Here is a 19549-nt window from a genome sequence, read left to right as displayed (position 1 = left end):
ATTAGTTATTACTCACGAGTGAAAAACAAAGAATATGTAGACTCCTATGTGGGTAGTATTAGAGTTACTTTAATTAAGTATCAAATTTGAACTTACTGTTTAAAATTTTTAAGTGGACAGACAAAATAAAATGATTAAAATAGTTTAAACAGAGACAAAATAATTGGATGACGTGGCAGATGACGTGGCATACAGATGGGTAAAATTGTCCCAAAATATCACATGCACAGGGACCCGCTTGACAGACTGTGATGGTGAGGAGAGAGAGCGGTGAAGATTTGTTCGGTAGCGCCAGGTGGCACTTCCATGTGGCCGGTTTCATCGGAACCCCGCAACACCCTCATACAAACTGCCTATTTATAATCTCCATTCTCCACTTCTCTCTCTGTCTCACTCCCTCTGCTTGCAGTCCCATTGTGCATAGGATTGGGTGTCAGTGTGCGCAGCTTAACACGATGGATTGCAAGAGTTTGCTTGTTCTTGGCTTGGTCTGCATTGTCTTCGCCGGCGTTGGAGGTCAGGCTCCCGCTGGAGGGCCCACCGCCACTCCAGCTCCTCCTACCCCCACAACTCCCACCGCGTCGCCACCAACTGCTGTTACATCTCCTCCCGCCTCGTCTCCTCCTCCGGTATCAGCCCCGCCACCAGCTACTCCTCCGCCTGCCACTCCACCACCAGCCACTCCACCACCGGCCACTCCTCCACCAGCCACTCCTCCACCAGCAACCCCTCCACCAGCAACACCTCCACCGGCCACCCCTCCGCCCGCCACTCCTCCACCGACTACTCCACCACCAGCCACTCCTCCACCGGCCACTCCTCCACCTGCAACTCCTCCTCCCGCAACTCCTCCACCGGCTCCTCTCGCCTCTCCACCAGCAGCGGTTCCAGCGCCAGCTCCAAGCACGAAAGTGAAATCTCCGGCCTTGGCTCCATCGCCACTTACGAACAGCCCGCCGGCACCACCAGCGGAGGCGCCTGGACCGATCTCAGGCGAAATCTCACCAGCACCAGCTGCGAACGATGTGGTAAGTCATTTCATTTTCACCGCGCGGCTCGCTCGCGCGCCTAGTTACAATCCGATCCTTAGATCTAAGCTAGCCTAGTTCACATTCAACTGGTTTAAACAGCCACCTAGTTAGTGCGCACATTAGCAACACTCCACTTAGTTTTTCTAACATAAATCCTCAAGGTTCCACTGATCACAACCATGGCGTCTCGAGCCCCTCGACACGTGCATTGGTTGTGGAGCTGGTGTAAGCTTGACAGAGTCTGATAGGCGTGAGATCGCTGCAATTACACCTGATCACGACCATCAAACGCATCGAGAAAAGTGCAAAAAAAAAAATCATAGTTAGGAGTAGACTAGGCCAGTAAAGCAGTCCTTTATGACAGCTAGCATTGAAGCAGGGGAACATCAGGCTCAGGATTCGAGTCCTTGGCTCTGCACATTTGTCCAGACGTGCCCAAACCCTATATGCTTTATATAAAGTTTATTTGACGTTTAATGATAACTGTGTTGTACATTGCAGAATGGAGTGGAAAAGCTGTGGTCGATGAAGAAGGTGGCCGGGAGCTTGGCATTTGGACTGGCACTGAGCTTGGTGATCTAGAGAGATGTTCTCCTTCTCTGGTCCTTGTGAAATTCGTGTTATTTACTTCTTGATTTTAAATATTATGACGGGGTTGATGGGACATTTTATTACTACATTGAGTTGGATTCTTTGGGATATTGTTTAGGGAAGCTTTTGTATTTGAGGTTGAGGGGAGTTATTTTGAATTATTGCCATTGGGTTTATTAATTGGTGCCTATCATTACCCCTCTCCTTTCTTTGCTTTCCCCCTCTCTTTTGCTTTCTTTCTTTCTTGTCTTTTAATTCAGAAACAGCACTTGGATTCTTGGTCCACCTATGTTCGTTCATGGCTCTCCATAATAATTTCAATTGAATTATTTGATCATGTAGGTAAAGCATTTCAATCATAGTATGGTAGGTTTGTAATGTAGTATTTGAAGCAATACCATATCATGTAACAAAAATACAAAAGCCTCCAAAGAGCTGCCATCTTTGCTTGGATGGTGAAGTCATAGTTTTGAACCCCAAGTTTTACCAATTCAGGGAAATCTTTGGCTAGCAGTTGTTTGCAATCTGCAGATGAAAATAGGAAAGAGTGAGGTGGAGGCCAAGATTCAACAAATAGAAGTTCATCCCATTAGCCCAAATTCCAATTAAAACCGATAGGCCCACAATTATTCTCTGGGAGCCCAATTTAGTTGTGATGATGTGGGCTTGTGCTCGGTCACGTTTTAGATGGTCCATGATTCATTGACCTACCATCACACAAACATGGGCTCATCACATAACATCCCCACAGGCCCAAAGTTTTCTACAAATAACATCAAGGATTAACAAACAATACTTTTGTGTTATTCTATGGTCCGTTGGATTTGACTCTGAAGAGCTGAAAGTTATTTTTTGAACTCAATTGGAGCTTTGGTACGCGTGTTTTACTAATTTTATTCAAAGAGTTTATAACTTAAAATGAGTTTAAGATGGAAGTTAAAAAAAAAATAGCTCTTGCCGGTTTATACAATAAATTATTTTATATTTAATAAAACTTTTAGGCTATATTTGGTTCCTAGAAAGTGCAAATAAAAGAAAAAAAAAAGTTAAAAGAAAATGGTTTGTTTATGTTTGGTTTCATGTAAAATATAAAAGAAAATTAAATATAATTAAAAGTAATTACAAATTTATGTAATTTTTAATTATTTAATCTTTATATAATGAAAATAAAGAAGTAAATGAATTTGAAAAAAAATATAAAAATAATTTATTAACTTAATTTTTTTTTTTTTTTTTACTTTTCCATTTTATTTTAATTTTTTCGTATTTTTCTTCAAATTTGTTAGGAACCAAACATTGCCTTAGAATACCAATATCGTCTTTTGAAACTTATGACTTTGGATTTGATTTCAGCTTCCATATAAAACAAAAAACAAAAAGTTGTTCCAAAAAAGTGGTGGATTTAAGGATTTAGAGCAATAATGATTTTAAAAAGTGTTTTTAATCTAAAAAAACGTTTTAAAAAAAATAATAGTTGTTTGATAAAATTTAGAAAACATTTTTAAAATTTAAAAAAAAATCATGTTAAGCGTTTTATAAAGAAAGGCTTGATAAATAATTCTCCTAAAAACACTTTGAATTGAAACTCTGCCCACTGTATTCTTAAATTTGCTGCCTTTTACTAATAAATATTACAATGTATATCTTGGTCTTTTTAATTATATTTTTAAATAAAAAATATAACAGATCATGGTTCTGAATATTACGTACTATTCGATTTGTAGAATAAGCAATTCAAAAAAGCATTTTGAAAAATGAAATGTTTCTATTTGTAAATAAAACTTTAGAATAAATCCTGGTACTTTGAAGATTAGGTTATAGGCCTAAAGCCCACTAAAACTCAATTAGTCAAACCCTTATTGTATTGGGTCAAACCTATAAAGCTAATATGAATGTATCAAGCATCAAATTATAATTTTCATTATGAACCGACCTTTTTGCTTATAGACTACATCATGTGGAGATCTAAAATTTCATAATCACAATCTTCAATTCAAATCTTTATAGGTTCTTTTCTTCTTATTCTTCTTTTTTTTTTTTTTTGGTTGGAAATATGTATGGGCTAATCCAATAGGGCCCCATTGTTCAGGGTGTTGAAAGTTAATATTTGGGCCTTGCAACACAACTTTACAGGCCCAAATCTTATTGGAATATGGTCCACAGAGAGATTTGAATGGAGTTAGGTGCCCACCTTGATGTGACTTGCTAACCATTTTAAATTAGGTATGGCCACATGGAATTGACTCAACTGAGACCTCCTCTCTTCATCTTTCTTTTAATCATCACTAGAATTTAATTGATCAAATTTTTAAAAAATCAAAGCCTTTTGAAAAGTGATTGATAACTTATTTTAATGTCTAAGCACACAGGCCCTGTAGGACCCCTCTGCAAGGTCGTCCCGTAATCCTCTACTCTACATCGACATTTGGATGGGCAAGTCGTTTGATAGACCATCTTTAGTCGTATGGCCCAATGACCTTAAGGTCGAGTGATTGATCTGTCCCAAAGTAGGTTAGACGAACAAATCCTACACGAATACAATAAGATTGATGGTCGACTGTCCTTCACACATTTACTCACTTATTAATGCGCAGATTACGTGTCAAACACGCTTCATATTAAATACAATTGTTACTGGAAAAATTCAATTCTCAGCGGCTCATCATGGCAAGACAGATGTTATGCATTAACGGTCAATTATCATGCAATCAAGCACAGTTAAAGTGTCATTAAGACACCTAAAAAGACATTAGACCGCAATAGGTATAAATAACCATGCAGACTCTACAAATGATATGCGCTTTCTTTTTGAAAAAATTTCTTACTTGCTTAAGCCATATATTGACTTCAACATCGAAGGGGCATGCCCGGACAAACCACCTAGATAACCTTGTATGCAAGTTCCACAGTTGTCCACATCTTGAGTGAGCTAGACGAAACCATTATTGTGCCATTTATCCGACTCTTGGACACTAAACGAAAGCATCCTTGTTGGATCGTGTAACAGTAGGCCCTAGTTTTCAAAAATCTAAACTAAAATCATGGCAAGCTACACTTCATTCAAATTTTAATTTTGTATGCAAAAATAAAGAATCTATATGCTTTCAGATAAAAATAATAAAACAAAACAATATTGTTAACTCACTATCACATGGTATAAATGTAGTTTATTTATCTTTATACATATGGGGGTCTAATATTTAGGAGAATTCTAGAAAATAATTTATATTAAAAATGGGAACAAGTAAGGGCCAACTTTCCATATTTCCATACTCGCATTCCTAAGAATCCAATATTAATTTTTGCCGATATCTCAATACTTTCCCCTCAAGTTGACATATAGAGGCTATGAACACCCAACTTGAAAATTAGATGCGAAAATGGTGTAACTCAAAAGATTTTGTAAAGATGATAGATGCGAAAATGATGTAACCCAAAAGATTTTGTAAAGATGTTAGCTAACTGCTTAGTTGAGGGAAGATGAACTATTTGAATAAGTCTCTATTGAGTCTTTTGGCGAATTAGATGACAATGGATTTTGATGTGCTTGGCATACTCAAGAAAAATAGGATTAGCAACAATATAGAGAACTCTTTTATTGTCACAAATAAGAGTAGCAAGGTCCGTGTGCTTCATGTTACAAACATTGAGATCAATAAGCAAAAAATTTTACCAAGTGATTTCACAACAAATAGTGACTATTACCCAATATTTAGTTTAGCTAAGAAACACAAAACAATAGATTGCTTCTTTGATTTCCAAGAAATTGGTGAATCCCCAAACAAAACACAATATCCTATATTGGAACAATGAATCTAGGCAACCGGCCTAACTTGAATCATTGTAAGCATTTAACTTTAGTGTAATAGAAGAAGATAGAAGAATTCCATACCTATAATAGCCTTTGAGATAACAAAAAACATGATTTATTGTAACAAGGTAAGGTTGTCATGGCTTATCCAAAAATTGTCTTAATACTTGAACACTATAGGAGATATCTAGCCGAGTGACTATGAGATACAATAACCTACTTAGTCTACAATAACTAGAAGAATCTATTACTAACTTAACATTGAATTTGTTTGGCTTAAGAAGATATTCCAAAGGTATAGAAGAAGGCTTGGAAGCAAGAAGGTCAAATTCTTAAAAAAGCTTCAAGGATTATTTTCTTTGACTCAAAAAGATACCACACTTTAAGCAAAAAACTTCAATCACAAGGAAGTATTCAAGAATTCCCAAATCTCAAATGTGGAATTTAGTGTGCAAAAATTGTTTAGTGGCCTAGATTGCATCAATGTTGTTGTAGTGAAAGAATCTTTTGTAAGTTTAGTAAACAATGAATAATCTGCCTTTGATTACCTATAACTAACATCTAATAATTCTAATGATCATTTAACAAACCATTAATGAGAAGCTTGCTTAAGCCCATGAAGTGATTTTTTTTAACCAACAAATGATGTTTTTATCTCCAAATTGTGAGAAACTGGGAAATAGTGTCATACAAACTTCTTTAATGCTTAAATTGGTTTTTTTTTTTTTTTTTATAAATTGGATGATTTCATTTTTTTTATTAAAAATTTGAATCTAATCTTTCTTAAACTTGTTTTAAAGGGTTTGCGAAATTGAATGCAAATGGTTGAAGGGTCCAAACCTCAAATTGGGGATGCATTTTACAGTGCAACTAGTTGAGGTAGGAAGGAACCAATTGAGTCAATTGGATTGTACCAGTCAAGGTGCACTTACACTCTCTCTCTTCTAATAACATGTATTTAGTCAATCGAGGTTATACATCAACCAATTAAAAATCGATAGAGTTGGTTGAGAATCGATTGAGCTAGTTGGGTAATAGTAACCTTAATGGCTAGAGCTTGATTGATCGATTGGTCAATTATTAGAACCCAAACTGTGTCTAATAGCTCATTTATGTTTCCAATTCCTATTTAAAGGCTCCAAACTTCTTGTATTGAGGGAGAAAAGTTTTAAATCATTCTTGAATATTATTTGATTCTTGGAGAAATGTTTTTAAATTGCACTTTTAAATTTGCATTTCATCTTAGTGCACCATTCAACCATAATTTCCTTATATTCTATTGTGTAAAATAATAAACTAAGAGTTATATTCTTATCAAATATTTTCTTGTATACCTTATAAGGTGGCTCATAGACTCCAATGCGAGGTATCACTTGAGGAACACATTTAAATGTAAGGTATCACTTAGAAATAAAAAATGTGAGATATCACTTAGGAAATTCAAGAATAAAACATTTTTAATAAAAAGTATAAGTGTCTAATAAAGTCAATCAATTTAAGTGTAAAGCTTGAAGTCTTGTTAGTGGAATTTTGATATGATTAAGAGTTTGAAGAGAGTGGATCTCAGTCAAATAAGATCGAACCATTATAAAAGTTTTATATATTATATTTTTGCTTATTTGTATTTTAATCTTAGGTCGTTTACCTTACGTTAATATAGTAGAATCGTAACACCTATAAATCTCAATATCCATAGAAAAAATCAAATCAATAAAGGAAAATAATATGAAGTGAGTCGAAGAAGAATCAAATTCTTAAAAAACAAAACAATATTATTAATTCACCATCACAACACATGTATCCTATTTACATTTAAAATCATAGGAGTCCAATATTTGGGAGAATTCTAGGGAAAATAATATATGGAAGATGTTGTGATTTTTTTTCCCCCTAAAATCAAGGAGATAACTTTCAATATTTTCATACCCGTATTCCTAAAAATCCAGTATTATTTTTGGCTCTTCTTCCAATGCTTTCTTTAATGTCAATATTGTTTCTCAAAACAGCACGTGCGCATTCCCATGGTTGTTTGGCTTTGTCATGGCAAGATATAATAAGCCAAGAGAGTTAAGTGGGCAGCCAACCAATGAAATCTGTTCGAGGATTTTTAAGGATTCTCAATTCATTTCATATCCAACTACAAATTGTTTTCTTTATAAATAATAAATACCATAGTTTCTTCACAGTTATTGGTTAGTGTATATAGCAAATGGGTAGAGGACGGTAAGGGAAAATTTCATTTAATATATTTTTTTTATTTTAAAATTTTTAATTATATTAAAAGTAAATGTAATTTATAAAAATATAAATATTATATATTTTTATTTATTTATTTTATGAAACGTATTTTATTTTTATATGTATTAAAAAAGAAAAATAAAAAATAAATCAAATAAATTTATTTTTATTTAATTAATATATAATCGGATGGCACAGGATAAAATAATAATTGAACCTAGTTCGAGTTTTTTTAAAAAAAAAAATTCAAACTGGTTTTTAAAACATTTGTACTTTTTCCAACATTATTTGATGAGGGGTGAGATGACTCGGCATCCAAAAACTTTCATTATAATTCCTAAATGCATAGCACCATAAGGTTATATAACCAACAAATGAAGGTCATTTGGTTACTTTGAAAATTAGTTTTACAATTAATCAAGAGTTTTGTAGCTCTTGTTTGATAACTGTTTTTTAAAATATTTCTAAAAAAAAATTTTTGAAAATAATTTTTTAAAACTATTCTCTAATATTTTGTAAAATAAAAATATGTTTGAGAATTTAAAATATTTTTAACTTGTTTTTAATATTTTTAAATATATTTTAAAAATAATTTTTATATTTAAGTACTTTATTTTAATCATTTTACATCTTTGTATAATTATTTTTTTAAACAGTTTTGAAAAAACAAATTTTTGATAGACAAACTTGTTTTTTTATTTTTTTGTTTTAGAGAATAAAAAATCATTCTCGAAAACAATTATCAGACAAACTCATAATCTTTTGTAAAAGATTTACCTAATACTCTAAGTTAATTTGTAATAAAAATTAATCAACTCTTAAAACATCTTCCTAAACTCCTATGTGCAAAAAAGCATCTCATTAATATTTTTCTTTAGTAAACTTCTCATTTTTTTTTTTTTTCTCATAATTACAAAGAGCCAAACATGTACCATCCAACATCCAAGTAAAATGAGAAGCAGTGATGTTGCATATCCTGAGAAAGCATAAATGCATAATGCATAAATGCATCACTCCCCAATACATAGAAGCTTCCCTTGCCGACACTTTTTTTCAGGTACATAAATATCTACCCAATTGAATTCCAACTCTCATGCCAATTCCCAACCCCCCCATCTATTTTATTTTTTGAAGTGCTCAACATGTCAAGCAAATCAACAACACTTCCTAAAACTCTTACCACATTTATTGATTATACTATATACTATATACTAAGCCACCCAAAGTCAATTGCAAATACCCATAAATATTAGCTTCATTCCTCAAATGTATTATCATAATTTTTGTGAAGATTCCAACTCTTAATTATACTCCTAAGTGAAGTCAAGCATAGCCCGCGTCAATGAGCCAAATTTCACGCAAGCTTGGCTCATTTTGAGTTCACTAAAGTAATAGTTTAACATGGTATCAAAATTTTGTTTTATCCATATGATAAATAATGGTCATAGTTCAACTTAAGGGGATTGAGCGAGGCGGAGCCACCGGCGCTCCTTCGCTCCAACACGTGCTTGTATGTTTATATGGAAGTGAAGGTAAGGAATGGTAGCAGAGCTTGTAGTCGAGGATTGAGGGTGGTGAGTCAATTTTAGAATTTAACAAAGCCAATATAAGAAAGGAAAAGGAAAGGGATGGGGTAGTTAGAATAAAGAATATGAGATGTTCTTTCCCAAGATTAGTTTATTAGAAGAATGAATTTGTATATTACATTGTTTCACTAAACTCAATGGAGCCCCACTTCCTAAGAAAAGCTTGGACTTTAGACCAACCTTCAACTCACTTGGCCTTGATTTTTTAACCAGTGGTCTTACCCATTTAATGAGCTAAGTTACCCAATAATTAAATTAATTGCACGATTCTAGGCTGCGGTCGACCATCACTTTCTCTGACGTGTGAGAATGGAAGTTAAGGTAGTGATTTGAGTCAAATATTTGGACTCAATAAATGAAAGGAATGCAGCAACCAATTGAATGGTCCATTTTTTTATCAAGCTTTGCTTAATAATAAGGCATAAGTGAGATGGAGTTGATTGTGACAGTGGAAGGTGGCAATTAAGAAGGTGGACAAGGGTTTGGTTGAGTTGCCTCTTGGGAGAGTTGTTTAATGTTCCTTCACATTTAGGGAATTGCAAAATCAAAACTTAACTAGGATGGTCCTCAACCCATGGAAACAACTATGCTGACACAGGTAAAATTTGGATAGGCACCCAAATTGAGGTCATTTTCTTAGCAACACAAAAGAAAAACACTACACAATGTGTAAGGCAAAGCAAAAGAAGAATCCCATTGGAAGACAGAAGAAAAGCAAGAAATCCTCAGCGCAGAATGGTCCATGAAAAGCAAAGACAAGCGACTGCCTAATTGAAGAGTGTAGGGATTTTGTTGGAGAGGTGGGCTATCCCATTTACTATTTGTACTGATACTTTCCAAGTCATCTCTCCCATCCAAAAACCACCATCAATACGAATGCTCCTATGTACCTTACCCCAAAAAGCTAATGATACTAAGCCCCCACTCATCAATTCAGAATTTGACCATTCAGGAACATCATCACGAGGTGGAAACTTCATATATATATATTTTAAGAACACCCCTAGTGGAGTAAAGAAGAGAAAGACAAGGTCTGGAAAAGCAGGTTAAAATGTAAGAGAAAACAAAACAGCTGTGCTGAGGAAGGAGAAGGGCTAAAAAGATAGAAGTCACATGGGGGTTTAGCAAGGGCTTTCACCTAGTGCCCCTGGTGCTGTAATGATATTTCAAGCACAAGCTTTGCCTCAAACGAGGCAAACCCACTTCCAACCTAACCCCACATTGGTTAATTTTTTTTATGGCCAATGGTGAGAGATGGGTTTTAAAAAACAGTAAAGCAACTTTGCAGAGACCCCACCATCCCCCACTTGGTGGGGGAGAGTAAAAGAAGAGAGGCTAAGGGCAACCCTGCCACTTAACTTTCCAACAACCAACCCTAGATGCTGTGTAGCACCATGCTAAGATAAGAGATCCATGGACAGATGGATAGTAAGAAGACCTTCAGTTCAGAGAGACCCCCAACCACACCCTACCCACCACAGGCAAGAGATCTAAGAACTGAAGCTCTTATCAATGATCAAACAATTTACAGGCTCAGGAAAACTACTGTGATTAAATAAAAAAATTAAGACTTGGGCATTCAATATGCATACAGAAACACAGGAGTTTTGGCTTTTATATCTCTACTCATCATAAAAAGAGGGTCTGGGCATTGAAAAAGATTTGAAATGTACAATTCACAGAGATCCAAAAGGAAGAGATGCTTATCTCTACATTCATAAGCATTCAATATGTGACGGACACAATGTCCTGTTTACATCTTTTCTTGGCAGCACTGACAATATGCCACACTACAACCAGAAACCCCATATCAGACATATTTTTGTGGCAGAGTCTATCAAAAATAAAAAACAAACACTACAGAGTTTTTTCTTCTTTTACCCTGCCTGCCCTTCTTCCCTCAGATCTGAAGAAATCCTTTTTACTTCCCAAACCAAGAACTATAACATCAAACAACCACACCAGGACTAGCACATCCATGAACAGTAGAATTAAAGGACTAAGATATTAGTGTCAAACCCATTTAGGATGATGGTAGCAGAGTTTTTGTCGCTACCACAACCGTATTCATTTAGACAAAGAGAATTAGTAGAATCATAAAAAGGTTTTAATGGATCTGCTATACCAAAGCTTCACCACCTTCGTGCATGGAAGGTAAACTAAAAAACAAAACCTCCACTTGCTCTATCCCTAATTGGAAAATCGAGCTCCAACTCCATAGCTGGATCCTGCATTGAGAGTATAAAGATTCATCGAGGCCCAGGTGGAACCTGTGAATGATTATGCTCTATTTACAGATTAATAGAGGCATACCGCAACTTCCAAAAGCCCTCGATCAACTTAGCACCTACTCTGTAACTTTACCATCTAATCTGTTAGTAAATTAAAACTAGCTACCAATATAAACAATTGCCCTAATTTAATCCTACCCCTTTGTTAGACTTCCATCCTCCAAATCACATTATCAATGCCACCATCATGCGTTTTCTCCAGCGCAGCAACTTTGGCACGGTGTGCTGCTAGGGAGACTGAGCTCTTTCCTCTTTCTTCATGAGGGAGTTCACAGGCTTCACTAATGGACCCTGATCTTAAGTCAGCTGGAGGGATGAAACAGTCCACTGAAAGGCCAGGAACATTGAATGCCACCTCTTCAATTGTCCAAGTTTCTTCCATCCTGGTCTTGGTATGGCTCATTGCCATCTCTCCAAACCTGAAAAGGGTCACTATTGACCGCCCAGAGTGAGCTATCATGATCCCTTCAACTGGCCTATAATCTTCCAGGAATGAATTGATTGTGGTTTCCCAGTAAACAGCATCTCCACCATTAGATTGGATGCGGGTAAGATGGGAATCCTCCATGTGAACAAGAAGACCCGTTTTCTGGCTGAAGTAGCCAAACAAAACATGTCTTATGATCTCTGCCGGGCCTTCACTCCTGGCCTTCAATGTCTGAGGGTCAGCACATAGCTTGAGGATAAAGCAATCCTCACCATTGATCTTCTTTTCTCCAATGCATCTTGCATCAGCAAACATACTAGCAGTGGTTCTTGGATCAAGGCCCTGAAATAAAGAATGCAATAAAGCCATCTGATCAGAAGACTGATTAAAATGGAAAACCAAAACTAGAGCAAGTGAATGATCATGTAAAGCTTCACCTGAAGAGCTCGACGCAACGGCCTAACAGGGCCCTTTGCAGAATGCGCTCCCAGCCAGGGTGTGTGCCTCCAGACAAGCTTGCCATTGCAGCCAGCATGAACCTTGCTACCCCCAACTGCAAGTTCAACATACCACATGTCTGGATTCATCTGCCAGAGCACAAACCCACCTGAATCTGCATCTTTTGAGGCATTCCGGTTCTTCAAAACCCTAGTTGCAGTCTCAAACTCAGAAGCTATCATCTTCACCTTTCCCATGGCATAAGCATTTCGAATTGAGTTCTGTAGTTTTTGCCCTCCAGAGGCAGCTGTGTATTGCTGCAATATGTACTGGGCAGAAGAAGTTTCCTACAATAACACCCACAAAGCAGACAAAAATTCAGGGTAATTTCACTCAGCTACAGACAATATAAAGTTGAACGCTGCCAATTGGAGAAAATAATTTCAAGCCCTCGGATCAACTGAATCTCAGAAACCAACATCCCATTTTCATCCCCACACATCCAGCCAAAAAAAAATATTTAAATTTGAAAAAAAAAAATCTAAAAGCAAAAAATATACATGCTCATGGATCTAAATGAAAGTTATAAAAGTTTATGCTTCAACGATCTTAGTGATTTAGCTAATCATAAAAAAATGTAGAAAAATAAAACAAAATTATGATAATTTTTTAGGTGTTTGAAACAGTCAAAACAGGGGAAAAAAAAAAAAAAACCCTCCGCCCAATCGGGCTCGATAGAAAGATCTTTTTTTCATACGTAAAATTCAAGACTAAATTTTCATTTTCATTTTCTTTTTCTTTTTCTTTTCCTCCCCCTCCATCATCAACCAAACGAGAAAAAAATCAAGAAACGTTAGAAAAAAGAAAATCTTAAATGTAAATCACAACTACCAAAAGAGAAAAGATTAATTTGAAGCATTCCAAACCATGTGTACAAATAAAGAGAAAAGATAAAGAACGCTCATAAACAAACACTCTGCTCTCCTAAATCAAAACATCGAATTGCTGTCTCACTTCAATGATCACACTGGAGTTGAAAATAAACAAAAAATCATAAAGAAAAACCTCAAGCAAATAGAGGGAGGGATACTCACAATGGGAGTGTCCTTGATGCTCAGGTGAGGCAAAGGGTCAGTGGTGCTAACGTGCACCGGGGCGAGAGGAGCGCCCATCACCCCAAGCAACAGCCTGAGATCAGACCTCCTGTACGCCGCAGAAGTCACAGACGGAGTCCTCGACAGCTGTCCCTTCATCCAATGCCCTAAGCCTAAGCCACTCCGCTTCGACTCACCGATTTCGCTGCCGTCTGGATCCGGACCCTCCATCAATGGCGTCAAAGTTTCCCCCACCACCGGCCTCAAACTCCCCGATCTCGAAATCAGCGGCTCCGGATTTGCCACGTACTGGTTGTGGCTCTGCTTCCTTCTCCGTAACAGCCCCGACATCGGCGACCCCGCCCTCCCCGGACTCCTCGCCCGCGACCTCGCCGGAGAAAGCCCCCTCACCACCTCCTCCTTCAACGCCGCGAAGAACCCTTGCTTCCGATCCATTACAAACACTAACCCTGACCCTAACTGCAACAAATACGAATCAAAGGTGAAATCAAAGAGATTGGTGAACCGACGAAGAGAGAGTAGAGTAAGAAGAATGTGAATGTGAGCTCTTCATAGAGAGAGTCAACAGTGGTGAACTGGTTTTAGAGAGAGAGAGGGAGAGTGATGAAGAGTGTGATTTTGGAGAGAAACAGGAGAGAGAGACTCTGGCTTTAGAATGATTCTGGAGAGAGAAAAAGTACGGTGACCGATTTTTGAGAGAGAGCGCAAGAGAGTTTGTATGATGGTGATCGAGAGACATTCACGCGCATGCAAAGAGCGTGGGGAATGCATGTGTTCACAATGATACGATGCTCATCGCTTCTAGGGAGGCTCTATGGTATGGAAGGTCCACCATACACCATCCTCTCCACCAATCAAAACAAGACACCTGTTAAGATTTTGTAAATCTTCTAGACTTTCTTTCACTCCATACTTGGCTTTGATTTTAAATAGCTACTCACCAACACACACTTTTGTACGTTAATTAAAATAATCCATAATAATAATAATTGTAGACGTCTTCATTTAAATCATTTAGAAAACATTAATTTTTAAATATCATAATAACATCCGATCTGATTGTCCTTTAAAAGATTTGTCTATGGTAATAAATATTATAATTGGGATAAACTTTAATGAAAAATCTAAAAAAATCATTTTTGTATTCTTAAAAATAATCAAAATTTCAAAACCCAAATAAAATAAAAAATTTTAAGTCATGGCAATTAATTTCAGGATGAGCAACGTTTTCGGTATTTACTCTTATGTCACTTTTAATGAGACGGTCCAAAATTTAAATAAATAAGTTTGGGATGTTTTATTATTCAGATAAAACATTTTTAAAGTGTTAGAAAAATTAAAAAAATTATTTATAAAATTATTATCAAATCGACTCCAATTTAAAATCAAATAATTATTAAAATAAAAAATAAAAAAATGTAATAAAACACTCGATATCATCATTTTTGTAAATTTAACATAAAATATATAAATTTAGATTAAATTATTAGAAATTTAAAATTTTATATGATAAATAATAAATTCAATGAGTTATTGAGGCACGAGGAGTATATGTATTACAATAAAATTAAAACTATTAGTATGACGTGTAATAATAAAATAATATAAATAATTAAATTTTCATACGCGGGATAATAAACTCAATAAAAAAAATGATGACGTCAGCGATGTCCAAAAAATATAAAAGAATGGAGAAAAGAAAGGTGTTTGAATGGACCATAGCTGATGTCGATGGGTGAAAGAAGAGCACTATTCTCCTATGTGATTGGAGGAGGACTCACCACGCTCCTTTATAGCGCGTGAGGCTCGTATTCCCGCGAGGGGAGCGAGTCAGTAGTGACAGCATATATTCGGGAAAAAAGATTGCCGTGTTCCATGGAATGTAGTTACATTTTACCTCTCAGTGTTTATCGTGGGCGTTTCCGTAATTTCATGTGATAGATGTTCCTCCTTTGCATGTGTGACACGTGGTCAACCTTTCGAGCGAGTACGGGCCATTAGACACTCGCGGAGGTGCACGCACAGTTGTTCCAAATATTCTACGCCGTTAGCGGAGTGAGATTTTTGACAAAACGGCAGAGAAAGAAAATGAAACGGCAACCGCGAAGAATGACAGAGGTTGTTGTACTTTTTTTCCCTCTCTTTTCTTTCTTTTTATTTTAAAATTTTTTTATGGCTTAAATATTATTATTTTGCCCCCACCTACAATTTCGGTGGAGCTTGAGAATTTTGGATTTATATATATTTTTTTTCTTATTTTTTTCATTAAATATTTGTATTATTTGATAGTCCCAATTTTAAACTTCACATTGATTATGTTGAAAATAAATTATGAGAAAAAGTTAAATGTTTGATAAATTATGAATTTAAAAGCATTATTTAAGTGTTTTAAACAATAAATTATAAAATTATTATGAATATACATAATCATCAAAGTAATATTAAAAATATAAATATATTTTTTATTTTAATGTAAAATTATTTTTTAATTAATAAATCATTGCATTATTTAAATATAAAAAATCAATGGTAATATAATAATACCGGAAAGGTCACACGTTTGTCAAAAAAAAATAAATAAAATATTAATTATTTTTAAATAATATTTTAAATTTTGTGTTTTATATATTTGAGTTCCTATTTTATGATTTTTTTTTCATATCAACGTATAAAAACACATTTTTCCAGATAAAAGAAAGCAACAATCTCATAAATTTTAATAAAAAGTCACTTTTTATATACGATTATTTGCCTTATTCATAAATATGATTCTAAGGGCCTAAAATCCAGCTTATGTCAATTTAAAAGTTTTTATTAAAGGTAAATAATTAAACATTCAATCAAATAGATTTAAGCATTTTACCAAATGAAATATGTTTTTTCCAAGTATATCAAAATCTATTGATGATGCTTAAGCTTTCCTTTTTCCCTTTTTTTTTTTTTTTTTCTCTTTTCATTATTTTCTACCTTTTTGGTTTTAAGTTTAAAAATAGCAAAATTTAGTAAATAATAATTATAATAATAAGGGCATGAAATAAAAGAAAAAAAAAGAGTAAGTTCTGGTTTGAGATTCTTCTTCTTTTTTTTTTTTTTGGAAATTAAAACTAAAGTCATAAATTTTAAAGGAGGATATTAATATTATAAAATATTTATTAATTTTCATATTAAGGAATTTTTTAAACCATAAAATCTTTAAACAAAATGAAAAGTGCATAGAAAATTCTTATTGAACTTATAGAAAAGAAGTTTGACCTACCAAAAGTCAAAATTAGAATTTTAAAAGTAAAGTTTTTCTAACTTTAATAGTAATATTTTTTAAAAACCCTAAAACATCTAAATAAAATTTATATAAGTTTTTATTGAGCTTAAATAAATAAAAAGACATTTTGACTTCTTAAAAGTCGATCCAAACAGGACCTAAATATTTAGAAAATTATAGTATAAATGGACCAAAATGGTAAGCTATAAAAAAGTCTACAAGAAGTTAAGGGTGGTGATAAATTATGAAAATTGTGGTAAAAGAATGATTAAAGTAAAAAATAAAAATAAATTGAACTTAGGATTAAAAGCAAAGATATTGAAGTGAGGTCATATCCCTAGAAATAAAGTGAAGGGGCGGAATGGGCCCACTATAAAGAATTAGCCCATTAAAATTGGACCGCTTTTTGACCGGCTGATGTTTCTTCTCTTTTGACAGTTCATATATGGACTTTGCTAAGAGATTGGCCTCACAAGGCTTGCACGTGTGCCACGCTAATGGGCCATCCCTTGGTCTCATGCGTGGGCCCACTCAATATTTCTTTTCTTTTCTTTTCTTTTTTAATTTTTTTTTTCTTGGCCTTTGGCCTTTTGCCTTTTTGGGGTAACCTATTCTCGTAATTGATAGAAAATTCGATTGAATTTACTTTCTTTTTTTTTTTTTCATTTTTCATTTTTTGTAATTGATTTTGACACACAATGAAATTATGGAGATGCCATTGATTTATGGATTCCAATTAATATGACTTGATATGACTAATTCAATGATTTTTTTTTCCAAACGTTGCATCATATTAATACTAAAAATAATTATGTTTTTCTTTTAATGTCACAAATGGGCAAATTATTTTGACATATCAATTTTTTTTTCCAAAGAACTTTTGATAAAAAAATTGCGACAAAAATTAAAAATTAAAAATAAATTTAAAATCAATAAATTATTTTTATAATTACCTGAATTAAAGATGAAGAATTCTAATGAAATATTGATCAAGTCTCTTTCATTAATATTTCTATTTTTTCCGAGCATTCCTATTATTCTCTTCTCTTTTCTTCTTCTCGTATAAATATTTTATTTTAAAAAATGTTCCAAATTAATTAAGGGAATATAAATTTAGGGCATGTTTGAGAACTGTTTTTTAGAGTAGTTTTTTAATCTATAAAACAAAAAACATAAGAAACACTTTTGACAACAAAAAATTGTTTTCTATTTTCTATTTTTAAAAACATAAAACAAAGCATTTAAAAAAATATATTTTGTTTTTTATTATTTTTAATTATTATCTAAAAAATATATTAATAAATAATTATACAAACATATAAAATAATTAAAAATAGCACACTACTATAAAAATTATTTTTAAAACATGTTTAAAATATATTAAAAACATTTTATATTTTCAAACAAACTTTTGTTCCATAAAAATCATAAAATAATTTTCAAAAACCATTTTTTAAAATTACTTTTAAAAACCGTTACCAAACAAACCCTTATTTTCCCATTTTATATGAAATTATGAAGAATATGATTAATAAAATGCTAGCCATCACCTAACAATATATATGCAAAAGAAGAAAAAATAAATCCTTGCTATCATTTCGATAATCATATGATGGAGAGTAAATTTCATTATTCTTGTTCTTACATCTATAATATGCTTAATAACCACCATTCATATAAGTTAAGAGGGTCCTACATAACTAGCCGTAATACATTTTGAAGCATATAATAAAATATATATATAAATAAATAAATAATAAAATAAAAGCCATTGAACTTGAGATGGTAGACAAAGGAAATCCATGTTGTGACCATTGGTGGGTGATGGAAAGTGTCACAAAAAGTAGATCCACCAAGATTCTCTGCATGGCATATATTCATATACAACCTCCAAATTTTTGTTCCTTCTAATAACAAATTCATCAATCATCACATACATCTCTTCTCTCCATTTCTCCTTCTATTATTGCCCTCCAACTTCTTCAATTTTTTTATTTTTTTTATTATTTTTATTTTTATATACATATATTATTTTTTATAGTAAGATTTTAGGCAATTAATAAAAGGGAATTAATAATAAAGTATAGAATATAATAATATGAGAAGATAATACAAAGAAGAAAAATATTTGTATATGTATGGGGAAGTGAGGGACTGGTGAAATGTGAATGTGAATGGAATAGTAGTAGGCTTTGAAATGGTGGAGATGAGGTGAGTTGTTGGGCATGTGAAGAAGACGAAGAAGGCCAAAAGTTCCCACGTTTGAGGGCCCAAAAGAAAACGCGTTTTCAACTTTGATTCCCATTTTTATAGTGGATACAGCTAACGACACTCCATTTCTCTTTCTAACCCCCTTTTTCATGCAATTTTAACTTTATTCATTTCCTTCTCCCCTAAGAATCAAAGAGTAAGAATCAAAGAGTAAGAATCAAAGAGTGATTTGTATCATCTTCTAATTAGAGTGGATTATGATTTCACAATGATTCTTTTCGTTTGGATTATGCAGTTTGTTGTGAGAAGCTAAAAGCCTTTTTTTTAAAAAAAATAAAAAAAATTTAATAAATCCTTCAAAAATTTTATGATTTAAGAAAACAATTAGTATAAAAATCAAGAAAATATTGTTTTTTATTTATTTATAAAAACCGTATCTTAATTGTGAAAAAAATCCATTTTATATTTAATAAAACTTTTATAATAATGATAAAGTACTCGACTTTTTAGTGTGATGAGAATCTTTGACACATTTGGATGAAAAAACAGAT

General features: G+C 33.7%; 2 protein-coding genes across 2 annotated transcripts; one reads left to right on the top strand and one right to left on the bottom strand.

The window, feature by feature from the left end:
* The first annotated feature begins 380 nt into the window (after window positions 1-380).
* Window positions 381-1905, top strand: LOC117908901 (classical arabinogalactan protein 9). The gene is made up of 2 exons (XM_034822733.1): window positions 381-1028; window positions 1533-1905. Exons 1-2 carry the CDS (start codon window positions 456-458, stop codon window positions 1611-1613), a joined length of 654 nt encoding a protein of 217 aa, XP_034678624.1. The 5' UTR covers window positions 381-455; the 3' UTR covers window positions 1614-1905.
* Window positions 1906-10883: 8978 nt separating this feature from the next.
* On the bottom strand, window positions 10884-14217 carry LOC117911734. Its single transcript, XM_034826144.1, has 3 exons — window positions 13508-14217; window positions 12413-12760; window positions 10884-12317 (listed from the first exon to the last, which is right to left on the bottom strand). Exons 1-3 carry the CDS (start codon window positions 13961-13963, stop codon window positions 11694-11696), a joined length of 1428 nt encoding a protein of 475 aa, XP_034682035.1. The 5' UTR covers window positions 13964-14217; the 3' UTR covers window positions 10884-11693.
* Between the last annotated feature and the right edge of the window lie 5332 nt (window positions 14218-19549).

This window comes from Vitis riparia, chromosome 3 (assembly GCF_004353265.1).
Source record: "Vitis riparia cultivar Riparia Gloire de Montpellier isolate 1030 chromosome 3, EGFV_Vit.rip_1.0, whole genome shotgun sequence".
NCBI classification, from domain to species: Eukaryota; Viridiplantae; Streptophyta; class Magnoliopsida; order Vitales; family Vitaceae; genus Vitis; species Vitis riparia.
This window is presented reverse-complemented; position numbering and strand designations above follow the sequence as displayed.